The sequence below is a fragment of the Anomaloglossus baeobatrachus genome, chromosome 3 (assembly GCF_048569485.1).
Source record: "Anomaloglossus baeobatrachus isolate aAnoBae1 chromosome 3, aAnoBae1.hap1, whole genome shotgun sequence".
Lineage (NCBI taxonomy): Eukaryota > Metazoa > Chordata > Amphibia > Anura > Aromobatidae > Anomaloglossus > Anomaloglossus baeobatrachus.
This window is the reverse complement of record NC_134355.1, coordinates 565,992,033-566,011,720: the sequence shown is the minus strand read 5'-3', so window position 1 is coordinate 566,011,720 and position 19,688 is coordinate 565,992,033. Positions and strand designations below refer to the sequence as shown.

Genomic DNA, 19,688 nt, shown 5'->3' with positions numbered 1-19,688 from the left:
CCACTTGTCGCACGGCGACTTGGTTATAATTTTTACTGTGACTTATCTATAGGTCTTTGTTTTGGTTCTCCTCCTACTGCTTGTGCATTAAACTGAATTGAGCCCGCCTCCGGCTCGGGGTGTATACTGCTGGGGAGGAGCTAACTTTTTCTGTCTACTTAGTGTCAGCCTCCTAGTGACAGCAGCATAACCCATGGTCCTGTGTCCCCCAATGAAGACTCAGAGAAAGAGATTTTACGGTGAGTACACAAAAATCCTTCTTTTGCAATTCTGACCAGTGCCACTTTGACAGGTTATAACTCTGGAACGCTTCAATGGATCCTGGCGATTCTGAGATTGTTTTTTTGTGACATATTGTACTTCATGTCAGTGGTAAATTTAGGCCGATATTTTTTGCGTTTATTTGTGAAAATTTAGGAAATTTTGCGAAAATTTCGCAATTTTCAAACTTTTTGAAAATGTATGCCCATAAATCTGAGAGATATGTCACACAAAATAGTTACTAAATAAAATTTCCCACATGCCTACTTTACATTAGCGCAATTTTCGAAACAATTTTTTTTTTCGTTAGGAAGTTAGAAGGGGTCAAAGTTCATCAGCAATTTCTCATTTTCGAACAAAATTTACAAAATAATTTTTTTTAGGGACCACATTACATTTGAAGTGACTTTGAGAGGCCGAGGTGACAGAAAATACCCAAAAGTGACCCCATTCTAAAAACTGCACCCCTCACACTGCTCAAAACCACATCCAAGAAGTTTATTAACCCTTTAGGTGCTTCACAGGAACTAAAGCAATGTGGAAGGAAAAAATGAAAATTTTACTTTTTAACACAAAAATGTTACTTTAGCCATAAAATTTTCATTTTCACAAGGGAGAAAAGAGAAAGTGCACCATACAATTTATTGTGCATTTTCTCCTGAGTACGCTGATACCCCATATGGGGTAAAAATCAATTGTTTGGGCGCATGACAGAGCTCGGAAGGGAAGCAGCGCCATTTGAATTTTTGAACGCAAAATTAGCTGGACTCATTAGCGGACGCCATGTCGGGTTTGAAGACCCCCTGAGGTGCCTAAACAATAGAGCTCCCCCACAAGTGACCCCATTTTGGAAACTAGAGCCCTCAAATATTTTTTCTAGATGTTTGGTGAGCACTTTGAACACCTGGGGGCTTCACAGAAGTTTATAACGTTGAGCCGTGAAAAGAAAAAAAAAAAGATTTTACCACAAAACTGTTGCTTCAACTAGGTAGCTTTTTTTTCACAAGGGTATCTGGAAAAAATGCACCATAAAATGTATTGTGCATTTTCTCCTGAGTACGCAGATACCTCATATGTGGTGGAAATCAAATGTTTGGGCATATGGCAGGGCTCGGAAGGCAAGGAGCGCCATTTGAATTTTTGAGTGCAAAATTAGCTGGACTCATTAGCGGACGCCATGTCGGGTTTGAAGACCCCCTGTTGTGCCTAAACAATGGAGCTCCCCCACAAGTGACCCCATTTTGGAAACTAGAGCCCTCAAATAATTTTTCTAGATGTCTGGTGAGCACTTTGAACCCCTGGGGGCTGCACAGAAGTTTATAACGTTGAGCCGTGAAAAGAAAAAAACATTTTTTTACCACAAAACTGTTGCTTCAACTAGGTAGCTGTTTCTTTCACAAGGGTATCAGGAAAAAATGCACCATGAAATTTAAAGTGCATTTTCTCCTGAGTACGCAGATACCTCACATGTGGTGTAAAGTAATTGTTTGGGCGCATGGCGGGGCTCAGAAGAGAAGGAGCACCATTTGACAGCAAAATTGGTTGGAATCATTAGCGGACGCCATGTCACGTTTGGAGACCCCCTATGGTGCCTAAACAGTGGAGCTCTCCCACAAGTGACCCCATTTTGGAAATTAGACCCCTCAAGGAATTTATCTAGATGTTTAGCGAGCCCCAAGGGCCTCCACAGAAGTTGATAATGTTGAGCCATGAATACATTTTTTTTTTTCACCACAAACCTGTTACTTGAACCAGGTTGCTTTTTTTTCACAAGGGTATCAGGAAAAAAATGCACCATAAAACGTATTGTGCAATCTCTCCTGAGTACGCAGATACCTCACATGTGGTGGAAAGTAATTGTTTGGGCGCATGGCGGGGCTCAGAAGAGAAGGAGCACCATTTGACAGCAAAATTGGTTGGAATCATTAGTGGACGCCATGTCACGTTTGGAGACCCCCTATGGTGCCTAAACAGTGGAGCTCCCCTACAAAGAACCCCATTTTGGAACTAGACCCCTCAAGGAATTTATCTAGATGTTTGGTGAGCCCCTTGTACCCCCAGGGGCTCCACAGAAGTTGGTAACGTTGAACCGTGAAAATAATTTTTTTTTTTTTTTTAACCACAAAATTTTTGCATCAATCAGGTAGCTTTTTTTTTACAACGGTATCAGGAAAAAATGCACCATAAAACGTATTGTACAATTTCTCCTGAGTACGCAGATACCTCATATGTGGTGGAAATCAATTGTTTGTGCGCATGGCGGGGCTCAGAAGAGAAGGAACGCCATTTGACTTTTCAAACCTTCAGACGAGGTGCATTGATCGGCCGCTGCAGGACGCACGGTCGGATGAGATAAAAAAACCATTGGGGACACGGAAAAAAAAAACCAGTCACGCCAAAAATTGAGCAGGGATGCCGATCCGTATGTTATGTGCATCCCTGATCAGCGCTCAGCGGGACGGACGGACAGATGCAATACAAAAAGCGTCGCGGATACGGGAAAAAAGTCACGCCAAAAATTGAGCAGGGATGCAGATACGTTATGTGCATCCCTGATCAGCGCTTGGTGGGACGCACGGACTGATGCGATACAAAAAGCGCCGGGGATACGGGAAAAAAGTCCCGCCGAAAACGGACCACGGATGCAGATACGTTATTTGCATCCCTGATTAGCGCTCGGCGGGACGCACGAACGGATGAGGTGTAAAAATGGACAGGGGATACAGAAAGAAAAAAAAAGTGATACTCACAGTACCCAGAGGATTAGCAGAGGAGGATCACTGACCAGAAGAACTACAGGAGGAACAGAAGGCAAGCGAGATGGAAAGCTTTACAGGAACAGCAGGCAGGACGTTGGACAGCTCTGCAGAATACCCAGGAAGGACCCAGCGATGGAGGCAGATATGATCGGGCCAGTGAAGACCTCGGACGACCCGGTGAAGGCAGGTAAGAGGACGTCGGGGGGACAGCAGAGGGGGAGGGGGAGAGCAGAGTGGGATACCGGAGAAGCAAAGAAGGAAGGAAGCAGAATAGAGATCACAGAGGAGGCAGGCAGATCGCGGGGGGGCAGATCAAGAAGTCGGGGGGGGCAGATCGGGGCGTGGAGGGGGGAAGATCGCAGGGGGGCACGGGCCATAACGGGAGCGCGCAGGGGGCCATAACGGAAGCGCGCAGGGGCCATAATGGGAGCGCGCACAGGCTGCAATGTGAGCACAGTACTCACGTGGAGCAGCAGCAGTCACATCAGCGGCGGCAGCAGCAGCGGTGGCGTGGTACCACAAGTAGCAGCCAGTCCACGCTGCAGACATGTTGGGGGAGGCTCCCCAGACCAGCACAGGCCTGGGGAGGGCGGCCACCTGCAGATCAGACCGCCCCACTGCACGCTGATTGGAGCGATTGCGCGTCATAGCACGATCGCTCCAATCAGTGCTGCAGGGGATGGGGGCGACATGTTTGAGGTCCACCTATGATATGCTGCAGCTGCTACAGCACCTCACAGCCGGATCTCACAGTATCGCACTAATTCAGGTATTATTTTTGCCGAAATTAGTGCGAACGATGTGGTTGGCGGTTCAGATTTGAACAGCCAATCACATCGATCGTCGATGGGGGGTGGCGATGCCGCCCCCCCTGGGGTCAAGCAAAGGTCCCCTGCTGTAAGAAACAGCTGGAGACATCATTTGAAAGCCGTTGCTATGGCCACGGCAATCAAATGAACTTTAGGCAGTAAAGTTACGTCCCTGGTCGTTAAGTCACGTTAAAATAGGACGTAATTTTACTGCCCGCGGTCGTGAAGGGGTTAATATCAGCTTCTCTGCTCATCTACCCTGTTTCCCCAAAAACAAAACACTGTATTATATATTTTTTTTTTTTGCCCCATAAAAAGCACTAGATCGGAGACATGGTTCGGGGTAAGTTTACCCCCCACAAAAAGCAGACCCCCCCCTTCCCAGGATCGTCATGCTTACCAGCCCCGGGCGTCTGTATGTCTCCCAGATCTCCCAGCAGGTAAGCTGCACGCCTCCCCTGCGTCTGGCCGACACACATACTTCAGATCACACACTCACACATCAGATAGCATACTCATATAAACACACACACATGAGATTCCATATCATTCATCCCTTTCATCCCTGTGCAGCACGCTGTCCTCCCCTGCATCTGACTGACACACATACTTCAGAACACACACTCACACATCAGATAGCACGCACACACACACACATCACATTTCATATCATTCCTCCCTGTGATCTCCGGTGGGCGCTCCAGGCAGCTGTGCTGCACGCCATCCTCCTCTTGCAGACTCTCACACATCAGACAGCATACAGTCACACATCCGATCGCATACACTCACAAAATCGCACATACCTGTACAATTGCGCGCGCGCACACAGTCACAACATCCGGAGATACCACGTGCTTCCAGCCATGTGATGCAAGGTCCCGGAAGCTCACTGCACAGTGCATAGCATTACAGGTCCTTACGCGTGCCGAGAAGCAAGCGATATCGCTGGATGTAGTGTGTGAGTGTGTGATCTGATGTGCATGTTCTGCCGCGGGACCTTGATGCACTCCCCTGCTCCCAGTTGGCATCTGGTGAGTATGATTGTGGGGTCTTCTATCTTCTTTCTTTAGGGGGTGTCCGCTGTCTATAATGAAGTGTCCTGCAGGATTCTTTAACTTTTTTACCGCTGCATGGACACTTCATTATTGAACCGCGACTAGGTCTTATTTTCAGGAGATGTCTTATATTTAAGCCTCGCTGAAAACTCCTGCTAGGTCTTATTTTCAGGGGATGTCTTATATTTAACACTAGAACTACTGAGGTAGTCATTTTGACTACTTTGCACCATGTATTTCTATATAGGTGTCACGAGTCCAGTAGTTCTAGTGTTAAGCCTCGCTGAAAACTCCTGCTATGTCTTATTTTCGGGGAGGTCTTATTTTCGGGGAAACACGGCATGTGCCTTTATGGTTCTCCAATCATCTGTTAAGGTGGCCAGAAATGTTTTATAGGGTATAGGATGATATTTAAAAGAGGTAAGAGAACTGCAAAAGAATAAAGGTACAGTATATGCATTATACATATTAGAGGAATGTTGGACTTCAGAATCCAGACTTTCAGGAAGGGTCAAGCATCAGAATTCAACATGCACAATCCTTTCCCCAAAAAACTAAACAAAAAACAGAACTGTCTGTTAGCAGATTATGTCCCTCTCTAAACTCAGAACACTTGCAAGCTTGGCCAAACAAGTGGTCAGCTGACAGCTATTTAAGGCATATTGCCACCTTATATTGGCTGGAAGTTAAAAAAAAATGTAGAGTAGGTGGAACAATACATGACTGCAGGATTAGAATGGATGCATTGTAATTAATGTGTCAATCTGACAAAACAGGACTCTCTATGACCGGCCCACTATCTTGTATCAGCTGCAATGACCGATCGAGGGGCCATCCAGGGACTGGTCAACCCCTTCTTAACAATTCCTCTGTCCATTGTAGAATAAAAACCTGTAGAATTACTTCCCAGACCGACAATGTTCCTCCGACCGGCTGCAGATTTTTATTATTATTTCAGAGGCTGCAGCAAATCAGCAAGCACTGGCGGGGGGGACAAAAGTTAATGTTGCTTTTCTGCAGGGGGAAAACAAAGCTGCATCAGTAGGGGAAGTAAAGCGGGCTTTACACGCTGCAACATCGCTACCGATATATCATTGGGGTCACGTCGTTAGTGATGCACATCCGGCGCCGGTAGCGACATCGCAGCGTGTGACGCAAATGAGCGACGATCAACAAGCGCAAATACGTGCGATATCATAGTTCATTGTCACGTCGCTCATTTCCATAATATCGCTGCAGGGACGGTACGATGTTGTTTGTCGCTCCAGCGGCATCACACATCGCTGTGTGTGACGCCGCTGGAACGACAAACATCTCCTTACCTGCCTCCACCGGAAAAGGAGGAAGGAAGGAGGTGGCCGGGAGGTTCCGGCCGCTCATCTCCTCCCCTCCTTTTCTATTGGGTGGCGGTTCAGTGACGCTGCTATGACGCTGAACGAACCGCCCCCTTAGAAAGGAGGCGGATCGCCGGTCACAGCGACGTCGCAGGGCAGGTAAGTAGTGTGACGGGGGAGTGCGATTTTGTTCGCAACGGACAGCGATATGCCCGTGTCGCACAAAAGAGGGGGCGGGTACGCACGATAGCGATATCGTCACCGATATCGCTCCCTTGTAAAGCCCGCTTAAGTATACAGATTAGTTTATGGTGGAAAGTGGAGCTGCTAATGAAGAGGCTGTCCAGTAGTGGCAACCCATTTAAGGCTGCTGCCTGGCTCAGAAACCAGGATCTAGTTCCACCTCTTTAAGCCCCTTTCACCCATCCATGATAAAAACGCATGTTTTTCATGGTCTGTGGTGTGGGTGCGTATGTGTGAGTGTTCCATGTGTGCTGTCAGTGTGCTATCTGTGATAACACACAGACAGCAGGAACTTCTATACTCACTTGTCTCCGGTGCTGCTTCTGCTTCTGGGTCCACGGTGCAGTGAATGTGCATGAGCATAATGAGCTAGCCTGGGCAGCAAGTGACAGCAGCGCTGAGAACAGGTGAGTATAGAAAATCATTTTATTTCAAAGACCCCTGTTTTCTCCAGTACGTGTCACACAGATCACATTAGTATGTGGTCCGTGTGACACCGATGCTGCCGGAGAAAAACGGACATGTCGACGTGTGGAGCACATGGACACACGTCCATGAGAAAACAACGATGTCTGTGCAGACCTATTGATTTTAATGGGTCTGCATATGCCGAGTCTCCGGTATGTACGAAAACGGATGTTATGTGTACCAGAATCATGGAAGTCTGAAGGGGGCCTAAGAAAGGCAAATGTTGCTGTCATGTCGGTGCTCACCTGTGCGCTGCTGACACTCATCTTTGTGTACTTCCCATGATTTCTTCTTGCACTGTTTGCTACAAGTGAATACAGAGTAACATCGGAGGCATGGAGAAAGCTTGACGCCAACAGAGCGGCCACACTGGTAGCAATACTTGAAGAAAGTTCTATTAACAGAAACGCAAAGGTTGTCAGCAGAGACTGCATGAAAGCACGACTGCATGAAGACGCTGACAGATAAGAGGCCACCTCACCGTCTTTTTGGCGTGTTCCCTTCACCAGCAGTCACCTTTGTACTTCCCCTGGTGTTTGCCTCTCCTAGTGTAAGAGATACAATCATTTTGTTGAATAAAACAGTTTAATAGTACATTTAATTATCTAAAAACAGCGGCAGGCCTGGCGAATGCCCACGTTACCACCATCGGGGTACTCCTGTGAAGCCCAACCATACATGACCGACATTATTATAATACTGCAGTATGGTAATATACAAATCTAATCACATGTTAAGTCCATTCTGGGGGATAATAAAGGCAGAAAAAAACTAAAAATCATAAAGTTTTAAAAAATGTAAAATGAACATAAAATTCCAAATCACTGCTAAGTTTTACCATTTTTAAAAGAAAAAAAAAAGAATTTAAGAAATAAAAAAACAAACATTCATATTCAACTTAGACGTGCCCATAAAAGCCCAATCTATCAGAATAAAAAATAATTTTACCCAAACAGTAAACAAAACAATTAATAATTGCCATTTTTCAGTTACGCAACAAAAATCAATGGAAACATGGTAGTTCAGCAAAAAAAAAAAACACCTCTCGCACAGTACCACCAACCGAAAAATAAAGAAGATACGGATCTGAGAGAATGGGGACACAAACCAAAAATATTTTTGAACCATTAAACTATAAATAAAACCATACTACAAAGTCATTTTACCCACACAATGAACTCAGTGAAAACTAAACCCAGAAGGCAGAATTGCAATTTTTTCACCTAAATATCTCACTTTTTTTTCACTTTGCGATACATTATATTCTAAAATGAATGGTCATTCAAAACTACAACTTGTCCCACAAAAAAAACAAGTTGATGGAATAATAAAATAAGTATGGCTCTTGGAAGAAGGGGAGGAAATAACTAAAAAGCAAAAATGAAAATTTGCAGGGTCCTTAAAGATATTAATCAAAAAATACCTTTAAAAAACAGAAAGCGGTTCATAACAAGGGATTGGTGTCTTTTCTTTAAAAATATTAATTTTTATTCAAAAGGGTTTTTTTTGCAGCATATCCTGAAGAAGAAGGGAATTTTGTTTACTTACCGTAAATTCCTTTTCTTCTAGCTCCAATTGGGAGACCCAGACAATTGGGTGTATAGGCTATGCCTCCGGAGGCCGCACAAAGTATTACACTAAAAGTGTAAAGCCCCTCCCCTTCTGCCTATACACCCCCCGTGCTCCCACGGGCTCCTCAGTTTTGGTGCAAAAGCAAGAAGGAGGAAAAAATTATAAACTGGTTTAAAGTAAATTCAATCCGAAGGAATATCGGAGAACTGAAACCATTCAACATGAACAACATGTGTACACAAAAAAACAGGGGCGGGTGCTGGGTCTCCCAATTGGAGCTAGAAGAAAAGGAATTTACGGTAAGTAAACAAAATTCCCTTCTTCTTTGTCGCTCCATTGGGAGACCCAGACAATTGGGACGTCCAAAAGCAGTCCCTGGGTGGGTAAATAATACCTCATAATAGAGCCGTAACGGCTCCGTCCTACAGGTGGGCAACCGCCACCTGAAGGACTCGCCTACCTAGGCTGGCATCCGCCGAAGCATAGGTATGCACCTGATAGTGTTTCGTGAAAGTGTGCAGGCTCGACCAGGTAGCCGCCTGACACACCTGCTGAGCCGTAGCCTGGTGCCTCAAAGCCCAGGACGCACCCACGGCTCTGGTAGAGTGGGCCTTCAGCCCTGAGGGAACCGGAAGCCCAGCTGAACGGTAAGCTTCTAGAATTGGTTCCTTGATCCACCGAGCCAGGGTTGATTTGGAAGCCTGTGACCCTTTACGCTGGCCAGCGACAAGGACAAAGAGTGCATCCGAGCGGCGCAGGGGCGCCGTACGAGAAATGTAGAGTCTGAGTGCTCTCACCAGATCTAACAAGTGCAAATCCTTTTCACATTGGTGAATTGGATGAGGGCAAAAAGAGGGTAAGGAGATATCCTGATTGAGATGAAAGGGGGATACCACCTTAGGGAGAAATTCCGGAACCGGACGCAGAACCACCTTGTCCTGGTGAAACACCAGGAAAGGGGCTTTGCATGACAATGCTGCTAGCTCAGACACTCTCCGAAGTGAAGTGACTGCTACTAGGAAAACCACTTTCTGCGAAAGGCGTGCGAGAGAAATATCCCTCATTGGCTCGAACGGTGGTTTCTGAAGAACCATCAGCACCCTGTTCAGATCCCAGGGTTCCAACGGACGTTTGTAAGGAGGGACGATGTGACAAACCCCCTGCAGGAACGTGCGTACCTGTGGAAGTCTGGCCAAGCGCTTCTGAAAAAACACAGAGAGCGCAGAGACTTGTCCCTTAAGGGAGCCAAGCGACAAACCCTTTTCCAATCCGGACTGAAGAAAGGACAGAAAAGTGGGCAAGGCAAATGGCCAGGGAGAAAAACCCTGATCAGAGCACCACGACAGGAATATTTTCCACGTCCTGTGGTAGATCTTGGCGGACGTTGGTTTCCTGGCCTGTCTCATAGTGGCAATGACCTCTTGAGATAATCCTGAAGACGCTAAGATCCAGGACTCAATGGCCACACAGTCAGGTTGAGGGCCGCAGAATTCAGATGGAAAAACGGCCCTTGAGACAGCAAGTCTGGTCGGTCTGGTAGTGCCCACGGTTGGCCGACCATGAGATGCCACAGATCCGGGTACCACGACCTCCTCGGCCAGTCTGGAGCGACGAGGATGGCGCGGCGGCAGTCGGCCCTGATCTTGCGTAACACTCTGGGCAACAGTGCCAGCGGAGGAAACACATAAGGGAGTTGAAACTGCGACCAATCCTGAACTAAGGCGTCTGCCGCCAGAGCTCTGTGATCGTGAGAACGTGCCATGAATGCCGTGACCTTGTTGTTGTGCCGGGACGCCATTAGGTCGACGTCCGGCATCCCCCAGCGGCAACAGATCTCCTGAAACACGTCCGGGTGAAGGGACCATTCCCCTGCGTCCATGCCCTGGCGACTGAGAAAATCCGCTTCCCAGTTTTCCACGCCCGGGATGTGAACTGCGGAGATGGTGGAGGCCGTGGCTTCCACCCACATCAAAATCCGCCGGACTTCCTGGAAGGCTTGCCGACTGCGTGTTCCTCCTTGGTGGTTGATGTAAGCCACCGCTGTGGAGTTGTCCGACTGAATTCGGATCTGCTTGCCTTCCAGCCACTGCTGGAACGCTTTTAGGGCCAGATACACTGCCCTTATCTCCAGAACATTGATCTGAAGGGAAGACTCTGTCTGAGTCCAAGTCCCCTGAGCCCTGTGGTGGAGAAAGACCGCTCCCCACCCTGACAGACTCGCGTCCGTCGTGACCACCGCCCAGGATGGGGGTAGGAAGGATTTCCCCTTCTATAATGAAGTGGGATGAAGCCACCACCGAAGGGAAGCTTTGGTTGCCTGAGAGAGGGAGACGCTCCTGTCGAGGGACGTCGGCTTCCTGTCCCATTTGCGTAGGATGTCCCATTGAAGAGGACGCAGGTGAAACTGCGCGAAAGGGACTGCCTCCATTGCTGCCACCATCTTCCCCAGGAAGTGCATGAGGCGCCTCAAGGGGTGTGACTGACCCTGAAGGAGAGATTGCACCCCCGTCTGTAGTGAACGCTGCTTGTTCAGCGGAAGCTTCACTATCGCTGAGAGGGTATGAAACTCCATGCCAAGATATGTCAGCGATTGGGCCGGTGTCAGATTTGACTTTGGAAAATTGATGATCCACCCGAAACTCTGGAGAGTCTCCAGAGTAGCGGTGAGGCTGTGCTGGCATGCCTCTTGAGAGGGAGCCTTGACCAGCAGATCGTCTAAGTAAGGGATCACCGAGTGACCCTGAGAGTGGAGGACCGCCACTACTGCAGCCATGACCTTGGTGAAAACCCGTGGGGCTGTCGCCAGGCCGAACGGCAGTGCCACGAACTGAAGGTGTTCGTCTCCTATGGCGAAGCGCAGGAAGCGCTGATGCTCTGGAGCAATCGGTACGTGGAGATAAGCATCTTTGATATCGATCGATGCAAGGAAATCTCCTTGGGACATTGAGGCGATGACGGAGCGGAGGGATTCCATCCGGAACCGCCTGGTCTTTACGTGTTTGTTGAGCAGTTTTAGGTCCAGGACAGGACGGAAAGACCCGTCCTTCTTTGGAACCACAAACAGGTTGGAGTAAAAACCGTGACCCTGTTGCTGAAGAGGAACGGGGACCACCACTCCTTCTGCCTTCAGAGTGCCCAGCGCCTGCAGAAGAGCATCGGCTCGCTCGGGAGGCGGAGATGTTCTGAAAAATCGAGTCAGAGGACGAGAGCTGAACTCTATCCTGTAACCGTGAGACAGGATGTCTCTCACCCAACGGTCTTTTACCTGTGGCAGCCAAATGTCGGAAAAGCGGGAGAGCCTGCCACCGACCGAGGATGCGGTGTGAGGAGGCCGTAAGTCATGAGGAAGCCGCCTTGGTAACGGCACCTCCAGCGGTCTTTTTAGGGCGTGACTTAGATCGCCATGGATCGGAGTTCCTCTGATCCTTCTGGGGCCTTTTGTACGAGGAGAATTGGGACCTGCCCGCACCCCGAAAGGACCGAAACCTCGACTGTCCCCTCCTCTGTTGGGGTAATTTTGGTTTGGCCTGGGGTAAGGATGTTTCCTTTCCCTTGGATTGTTTGATGATCTCATCCAGCCTCTCACAAAACAAACGGTCGCCAGAAAATGGCAAACCGGTTAAGGACTTTTTGGAAGCCGAATCTGCCTTCCATTCCTGTAGCCACAAGGCCCTGCGTATTGCCACCGAATTGTCGGCTGCAACCGCCGTACGGCTCGCAGAGTCCAGGACAGCATTAATAGCGTAGGACGCAAATGCCGACGTTTGAGAAGTTATGGATGCCACTTGCGGCGCAGACGTACGTGTGAGTGCGTCAATTTGCGCTTGACCCGCTGAGATAGCTTGGAGTGCCCATACGGCTGCGAATGCTGGAGCAAAAGACACGCCGATAGCTTCATAGATGGATTTCAACCAGAGCTCCATCTGTCTGTCAGTGGCATCCTTGAGCGAAGCCCCATCTTCAACTGCAACTAAGGATCTAGCCGCCAGTCTGGAGATTGGAGGATCCACCTTGGGACACTGAGTCCAGCCCTTGACCACGTCAGGGGGGAAGGGATAACGTGTATCCTTAAGGCGCTTGGGAAAACGCTTATCTGGACAAACTCGGTGTTTCTGGACTGCCTCTCTGAAATCGGAGTGATCCAGAAACATACTCGTTGTACGCTTGGGGAACCTGAAACGGAATTTCTCCTGCTGAGAGGCTGACTCCTCCGCTGGAGGAGCCGAGGGAGAAATATCCAACATTTGATGTATGGACGCGATAAGATCATTCACTATGGCGTCACCATCAGGAGTATCAAGGTTGAGAGCGGCCTCAGGATCAGAATCCTGATCAGCTAACTCCGCTTCATCATACAGAGAGTCATCCCTCTGAGACCCTGAACAGAGTCTTGAGGTCGAGGGGATTTCCCAGCGAGCTCGCTTAGGCGGTCTGGGGCTGCGGTCCGTGTTAGAGACCTCACCCTGGGATCTATGAGACACCCCGGGGGAACATTGTTGTTCCGACTGAGGGGAACCAGGGGGCAGTGATTCCACAGTGCCCATGGTCTGAGATACCGGTCTGGACTGCAAAGCTTCTAGAATCTTGGCCATAGTCTCAGAAAGTCTGTCAGTAAAAACTGCAAACTCCGTCCCTGTCACCTGGACAGTGTTAGCTGGTTGTTCCCCCTGGGCCCCCCTTAGCAGAGGCTCCGGCTGAGTAAGTGCCACAGGGGCCGAGCAGTGCACACAATGAGGGTCAGTGGAACCTGCCGGTAGCGAGGTTGTACATGCGGCGCAGGCAGCATAGTAAGCCTGTGTTTTGGCACCCCTGCTTCTTGTGGGCGCCATGCTGTTGTCTCCTTTGAGCAACACAACAGGGTATATAGCCAGAAATCAACTGTGCACCATACAGTGTAAAGTATAGCCTGTAAACATATAAACTATAAATACACTTCTGCACCAAGTGGGGCCAGCACCCGAGGTGCTGCTTACCGCCCGCTTAAAGCGGTTGTGTGGCCACCAGAATCCCTGCCTGGGTCCCCCAGAGCTTGTCTCCCCTCTGCAGCGTCCGAGGAGCTGACAGGAATGGCTGCCGGCGTCCTGAGGAGAGGAGGGAGCCGTGGGCGTGACCCAGAAAGTGCGGGAACTGGTGCCCCACTGTGCACAGTGAGGGGGGTGGAGTATGCAAAGCATGCTCCAGCCCTCAGTGCTGCCGTGCTGTACAGCGTCCCGCCCTTCCCCTGACTGGCAGGGCTGGGGGCGGGAAGAAAAAGAGACTAAGCCCAAAAGCCGGGGACTCGAGTTATAAGCGCGGCCGCCGTATAAGCGCGGTCTGCGCGGAAGTCCCCGGCGCACTAACAGTCCCAGCCGCGCCGCAGTGATAACAATGGCAGCGGCGGTCAGCGCGGTAGTCCCCATACAGTAACACACTCAGCGATGCTGCAGTGTATAATGGCACAAACGCGGTCAGCGCCGCGGTCCCCGGTGCACTAGCACACCCAGCAATGCTGGAGTGTTGCTGTGCGCAGTCCCCACGGGGACACAGAGTACCTCAAAGTAGCAGGGCCATGTCCCTGAACGATACTCGGCTCCTATCCAGCAGGGTCCTCAGGAGCTGTGGATGGAGCACGGTCTCAGTGCCTGGAGACCGATAGGATCCCACTTCACCCAGAGCCCTAAGGGGGATAGGGAAGGAAAACAGCATGTGGGCTCCAGCCTCCGTACCCACAATGGATACCTCAACCTTAACAACACCGCCGACAAGAGTGGGGTGAGAAGGGAGCATGCTGGGGGCCCTGTTAAGGGCCCTCTTTTCTTCCATCCGACATAGTCAGCAGCTGCTGCTGACTAATCTGTGGAGCTATGCGTGCATGTCTGCCTCCTTCGCACAAAGCAAAAAACTGAGGAGCCCGTGGGAGCACGGGGGGTGTATAGGCAGAAGGGGAGGGGCTTTACACTTTTAGTGTAATACTTTGTGCGGCCTCCGGAGGCATAGCCTATACACCCAATTGTCTGGGTCTCCCAATGGAGCGACAAAGAAAACATGCTTGAAACGCGCGTCGGGACATTGCGGTACACAGAACATTCCTGACCATTACTAAGGTATATTGAATCTAGCAACACTTTCTTGCACTTCACTGGCACTTTATTTCAATATGCTATTTTTGCTTCATACTTTATTACCATACATATATAGTGATTTATATAAAGAAAAGCACTTTGCACTTTATCATTTATTCTTTATGCTATATATTAATGGACGTTTACATGTTTTGGTCAATACACTGAATATTTATATTTTCTGTTTCACCGTTGCTGCATTACTATAGGTTATTTGATCCTGTCCTTTTATATATACCTTTTTGAACATTTATTACATGTATTTTTAAAAAACTTTTGAATAAAAATTAATATTTTTAAAGAAAAGACACCAATCCCTTTTTATGAACCGCTTCCTGGTTTTTAAAGGTATTCTTTGATTAATATAATTATTAAGGTGGACTTATACGGAATATTTTGATTAATCAGGGTCCTTAAAGAGTTCACGTGAATTTGTCTCTAAGTTTTTGCCACCGCATCTGAAAGCAGCATAATGTAGGGACAGAGACCCTGATTCCAGAGATGTGTCACTTACTGGGCTGCTTTTTGTCCTTTTGATAAAATGACCGTTTTTTCTGCTACAGATTAACCAGTTCCCTGAATGCTGAGCTCTGTATAACTCCGCCCACATCACTGATTGGCAGTTATTTGTTTATACTCTGCAGAAGCAGAAAGTTACCAGTCAGTGGTGGAGGCAGGGTTATACAGAGCTGATGAATATGGAGAACTATATAAAAGCAGATGTATTAGTCCTCTTGCTGATAAAAACTGATATGATCAAAACTGCAACAAGCAGCCTAGTAAGTGACACATTGCTGGAATTAGGATCTCTGCCACTATGTTATTCTGCTCTCAGAGTAGGTGGCAAAAACCTGGTGACGGATTTACAGAGGTTGTCCACTTTCAGTTAATGTGTGTCCCTGAGAGTAGTTTGGTACAAAAAAAAACAATATAGTGGTTTAGTAGCAGATCATTTGTATCATCACAAGTACAGTAAGTAATGGAAATGTAAGGGTGCAGCTTACGGACGATGCCTTCCTTCGCCCACTCCTGTTCCTTTGCTACGACTCCCTCCCGAGTGTGCTTTCCCAAGTGCTCTAATAGCTGCTTCCTAGCGTTGTAGGTGTCCCGCTCCTCTGGTAGCAAGGCATGGTACGGTGTGTGCGCTATCCTCTTATCCTGCAATATACCAGTTATCATGTAAACTATGTACTATCATTCACAAGAAAATAAATACTAATTGTTATCATTTAGTTATACACCATCTACAGAATATGTTCTTACATACACCACGTATACACCTAATTCATCTTGTATTTGCTAATCCTCATATTATGGTGGATTTTGCTCTCACTAGCTGTTACTAGATCTCAAAAAACATTATCAGTGTAAACCTACTATTTTTCAGAATAACAGCCAAGATACTGGGAAAATCTTGCTTAAGGCTACATTCACAGGACCGTTCCGTTTTTGCAGGCCGCAAAAAACGGTCCGTTTTTTTCACGGATGCATCTGTGTGGCATCCGTGTGACTTCCGTGTGCCTTCCGTTTTTTTCCGGACCGCAAAAAACAGAAGCAGCAAGAAAGATAAATAGATGAGTAGATATAGAGATGGATAGATAGATACAGAGACCTAGAGATAGAGGGATGAATGAATGAATAAAGAGATAGATAGATAGATAGATAGATAGATAGATAGATAGATAGATAGATGAGAAAGACATATATAATGTCCTACCCCCTGCATATTCTAAGCTGGCACTTTTTAGTGACTTTCATGTGGCACTAAAGGGTGCTTAGCCTTGTATTTAAATAAATAATTTAAAAAAGAAATGACGTGGGGTACCCCATACTTTTGTAGCCAGCTAGGGTAAAGAGGACGGCTGCAGCCTGCAAACCACAGCTGGCAGCTTCACCTTGGCTGGTAATCCAAAACAGAGGGCACCCCATGCTGTAATTTTAAATTAAATAAATAATTTAAAACAAAAACACGGGGTCCCCCCCAAATTGAATCACCAGCCAAGGTAAAGCGGACAGCTGTGGTCTGGTATTCTCAGATTAGGGAGGTCCACCGTTATTGGACACTCCCCAGCCTAAAAGTAGCAGGCTACAGCCGCCCCAGAAGCGGTGCATCCTTTAGACGTGCCAATCCTGGTGCTTTGCCCCAACTCATCCCGTTGCCCTGGTGCGGTGGCAAACGGGGTAATAAATGGGGTTGATACCAGATGTGTAATGTCACCTGGCATCAAGCCATGGGGTTAGTGATGTCATGGCATCTATCAGATACCTGACATCACCAACCCAGTCAATAATAAAAAAAAAAATTGACAAAAAGTTTTATTTGAAAAAAGACTCCCAAAACATTCCCTCTTTCACCAATTTATTGAAAAGAACAATCAAATCCGGGTCCAGCGTAATCCAATAAGGGGGTCCCACGACGATCCATACCATAGTCAATGTCCCAGTCAATGAAGGAACAGAATGTGACCCATTGGCTGGGAGAGCAGGGGATGATGAGCGCTGCTGTCAGGAGGTTAGATGAGATCATTACTTGCTTTGACGATCTCCTGTACTCCTGACGTCAGGGCTGTCACTGACTTCTATGCCTGCCGCGTTCACAGTGAAGAATCGCGGGAGCCCGTGACGTCACCGCTAGTCACAGTCTCTGGCCGCCCGCGAGACGTGATGTGAGAATGCGGCGGGCAATGGAAGGCAGTGACAGCGCTGACGTCAGGAGAGCAGGAGATCGTCACAGCAGGTAATGATCTCATCTAACCTCCTGACAGCAGCGCTCGTCATCCCCGCGGCTGCCTGCACTGCAGTGTGAGAAGCTGCTGACACTACAGTGCGGGCAGACACTGACACACTGCAGTGCAGGTATATGCTGACATTGCAGTGTGTGCATAAGCTGACACTGCAGTGCGGGCATATGCTGACATTGCAGTGCGGGCAAATGCTGACACGCTGCAGTGTGGGCATATGCTGACATTGCAGTGCGGGCATATGCTAACACATTACAGTGCGGGCAAATGCTGACACGCTGCAGTGCGGGGAGCTGCGGGGCTGGCGGGGGAGCAGGACACAAACTGCACGGGCACCCGGAGGTCACATGGAAGTGCTTCCGTGCGGCTTCCAGGGATTTTGCGGATCCATTGACTTGTATTGAGTCACGGTCTGTTATTACGGAACAGAATAGGACATGTTCCATAATAACGGAACAGACATACGGCATCCGATGTGTTTTTTTTGTAGGATCGGATGTACACGGAGGTGCTTCCGTGTGCCATCCGATCCTACACAAAAGACATTGAAAAGATGGTCCTGTCCGTGGGTCCGCAAAACTCAGGAACTCATTGAACTCATTCAGGAGCAATATGCACCCAGAACCATGAGCTTTACTGGGTGCATATTGCTAATCCCTGCCTAACTGTCCCTGTATACACTAGCACAGATAAAGAGATCTTTAGAAAAGTATTTCTACAGATCTTTTATGATATACTAATGAGCGAGGGGACTAGTCACAAGGGCATTGCTTCCCTTGTTAGTTGGCTCTATTAGCATGTTTGTACACCTCTGTGGTCGTGCTAACATGCTAATGAATATGCAGCGTAAAAGGATGATCTCACGCACCTCTCCGCCGCCATCGCCACCCGACGCTGAATTTTTGCTCAGTGCGCATGACCCCGGAGTTTCGGTGATGCACACTATGAAGCCGGGACTACACGTTTCGGTTTCAAACTGAAGTAGTGCGCTGACCGAAAGTTCCTCTCTTCCATGTTGGAATCACCTTATATCTGGGGTCTTTTCACTTCTGGCTCTGCTGCAACCCTCCATGGAGAAGCCTCCCATACTATACAGGCTGGCGGCACCCACAGCTGGAGTTGTGCCCACCACAGAACTCGACCAGGTGAGAACATTTTCTACAACTGGTTTTACATGTCTAATTTACTACTCTCAGAAATTGCTCCTGTCTCTCCTTTTTCCACCAAGGAAAATCCATATATTGGTTTCATGTCCTTAAAGAGTAATCTTTGTTTTAAGGGTTTTTTTCATAAATCAATAGTAGTTGTGAAAAGAAAAAACTTTGAAATCTATCTTATTAGAGAAATCTGCTTCTTTCTCCTCCTGATCTCTTCTTCTCAAAATTCTCAATTTACGAATAAAATCTGTCTTCAGTAAATGTAGGCTTTCCCATTACTGAGATAGGAGATGGCAGTTGGTGCTGATAAAGTTCTATGGAATCAGCCACAGAACGTCTGTATTTGTGTCTAGCTCCGCCCCCTCCCCTCTTCATAAAATAGTAAAAGCACCAACTGCCATCTCCTATCTCAGTAATGACAAAGTCTTTCTTCACTGAATACAGATTTTACCCATGAATTGAGAGTAAAAGATCAGTCCAGGAGGACAGAGAAGCAGATTTGCCTTATAAAATACATTACAAAGTTGCTTATTTTCATGTGTACTATTGATTTATGAAACAAAAGTCATAAGGATGTTTACAGACTTTTCCGGTGGATACCCAACATAATCTCAGCAACCGTATAGACATACGTGAGGCTGCTGAGTTTGAGGTGGAAGAGTTTAGGACCGTCAAGCACACAGACGTGTTGCACTATATGGTGTTCAATGCTCAGAGACATGGCCAAGATAAGGGAGGCTGAAAATGACCACTGAGCAAGACACAAAAGATGAAACCTCAAGAGTGTGCCAAGAAATATCAGAAGATAGACAGAAGATAGATGTTTTCAAAGTTTTATGGACTGATGAGATGAGAGTGACTCTTGATGGATGGATCCATGGCTGGATTAGTGACGGGCACATACCTCCACTTCGAGTCAAACTTCTATGGACTGGTATTATTAAATGTGGGCTAGCTGAATCTTTTCGGGTTGAAGATGGAATCAAAACCAACTCCCAAACCCACTGCCAGTTTTAAAAAGGCACTTTCTACAAGCAGTAGTAGAGGAAAAAGTCTGCATCGTTCAGGAACACCACATATACCAGTCTAACGTCCAACAGACCACTGGTGTAGGTAAACCTTTAACCCCTTCTTCAACCCTAGGACATCAGGAAGGTAGATACTACCTGGGAAAGTCAAAGCGATATT

General features: G+C 47.6%; 1 protein-coding gene across 2 annotated transcripts in view; it reads right to left on the bottom strand.

Annotated features, from left to right (window-relative positions):
* Window positions 1–19,688, bottom strand: part of ANKMY1 (ankyrin repeat and MYND domain containing 1) — a 108,911-nt gene that overhangs the window by 9,744 nt on the left and 79,479 nt on the right. For both annotated transcript variants that reach the window (XM_075340923.1, XM_075340924.1), the window contains 3 exons: window positions 15,607–15,760; window positions 7,411–7,474; window positions 7,175–7,323 (listed from right to left, as the gene is read on the bottom strand). In XM_075340923.1, coding sequence (XP_075197038.1) covers window positions 7,175–7,323; window positions 7,411–7,474; window positions 15,607–15,760 — 367 coding nt within the window. The remainder of the gene's footprint in view (window positions 1–7,174; window positions 7,324–7,410; window positions 7,475–15,606; window positions 15,761–19,688) is intronic.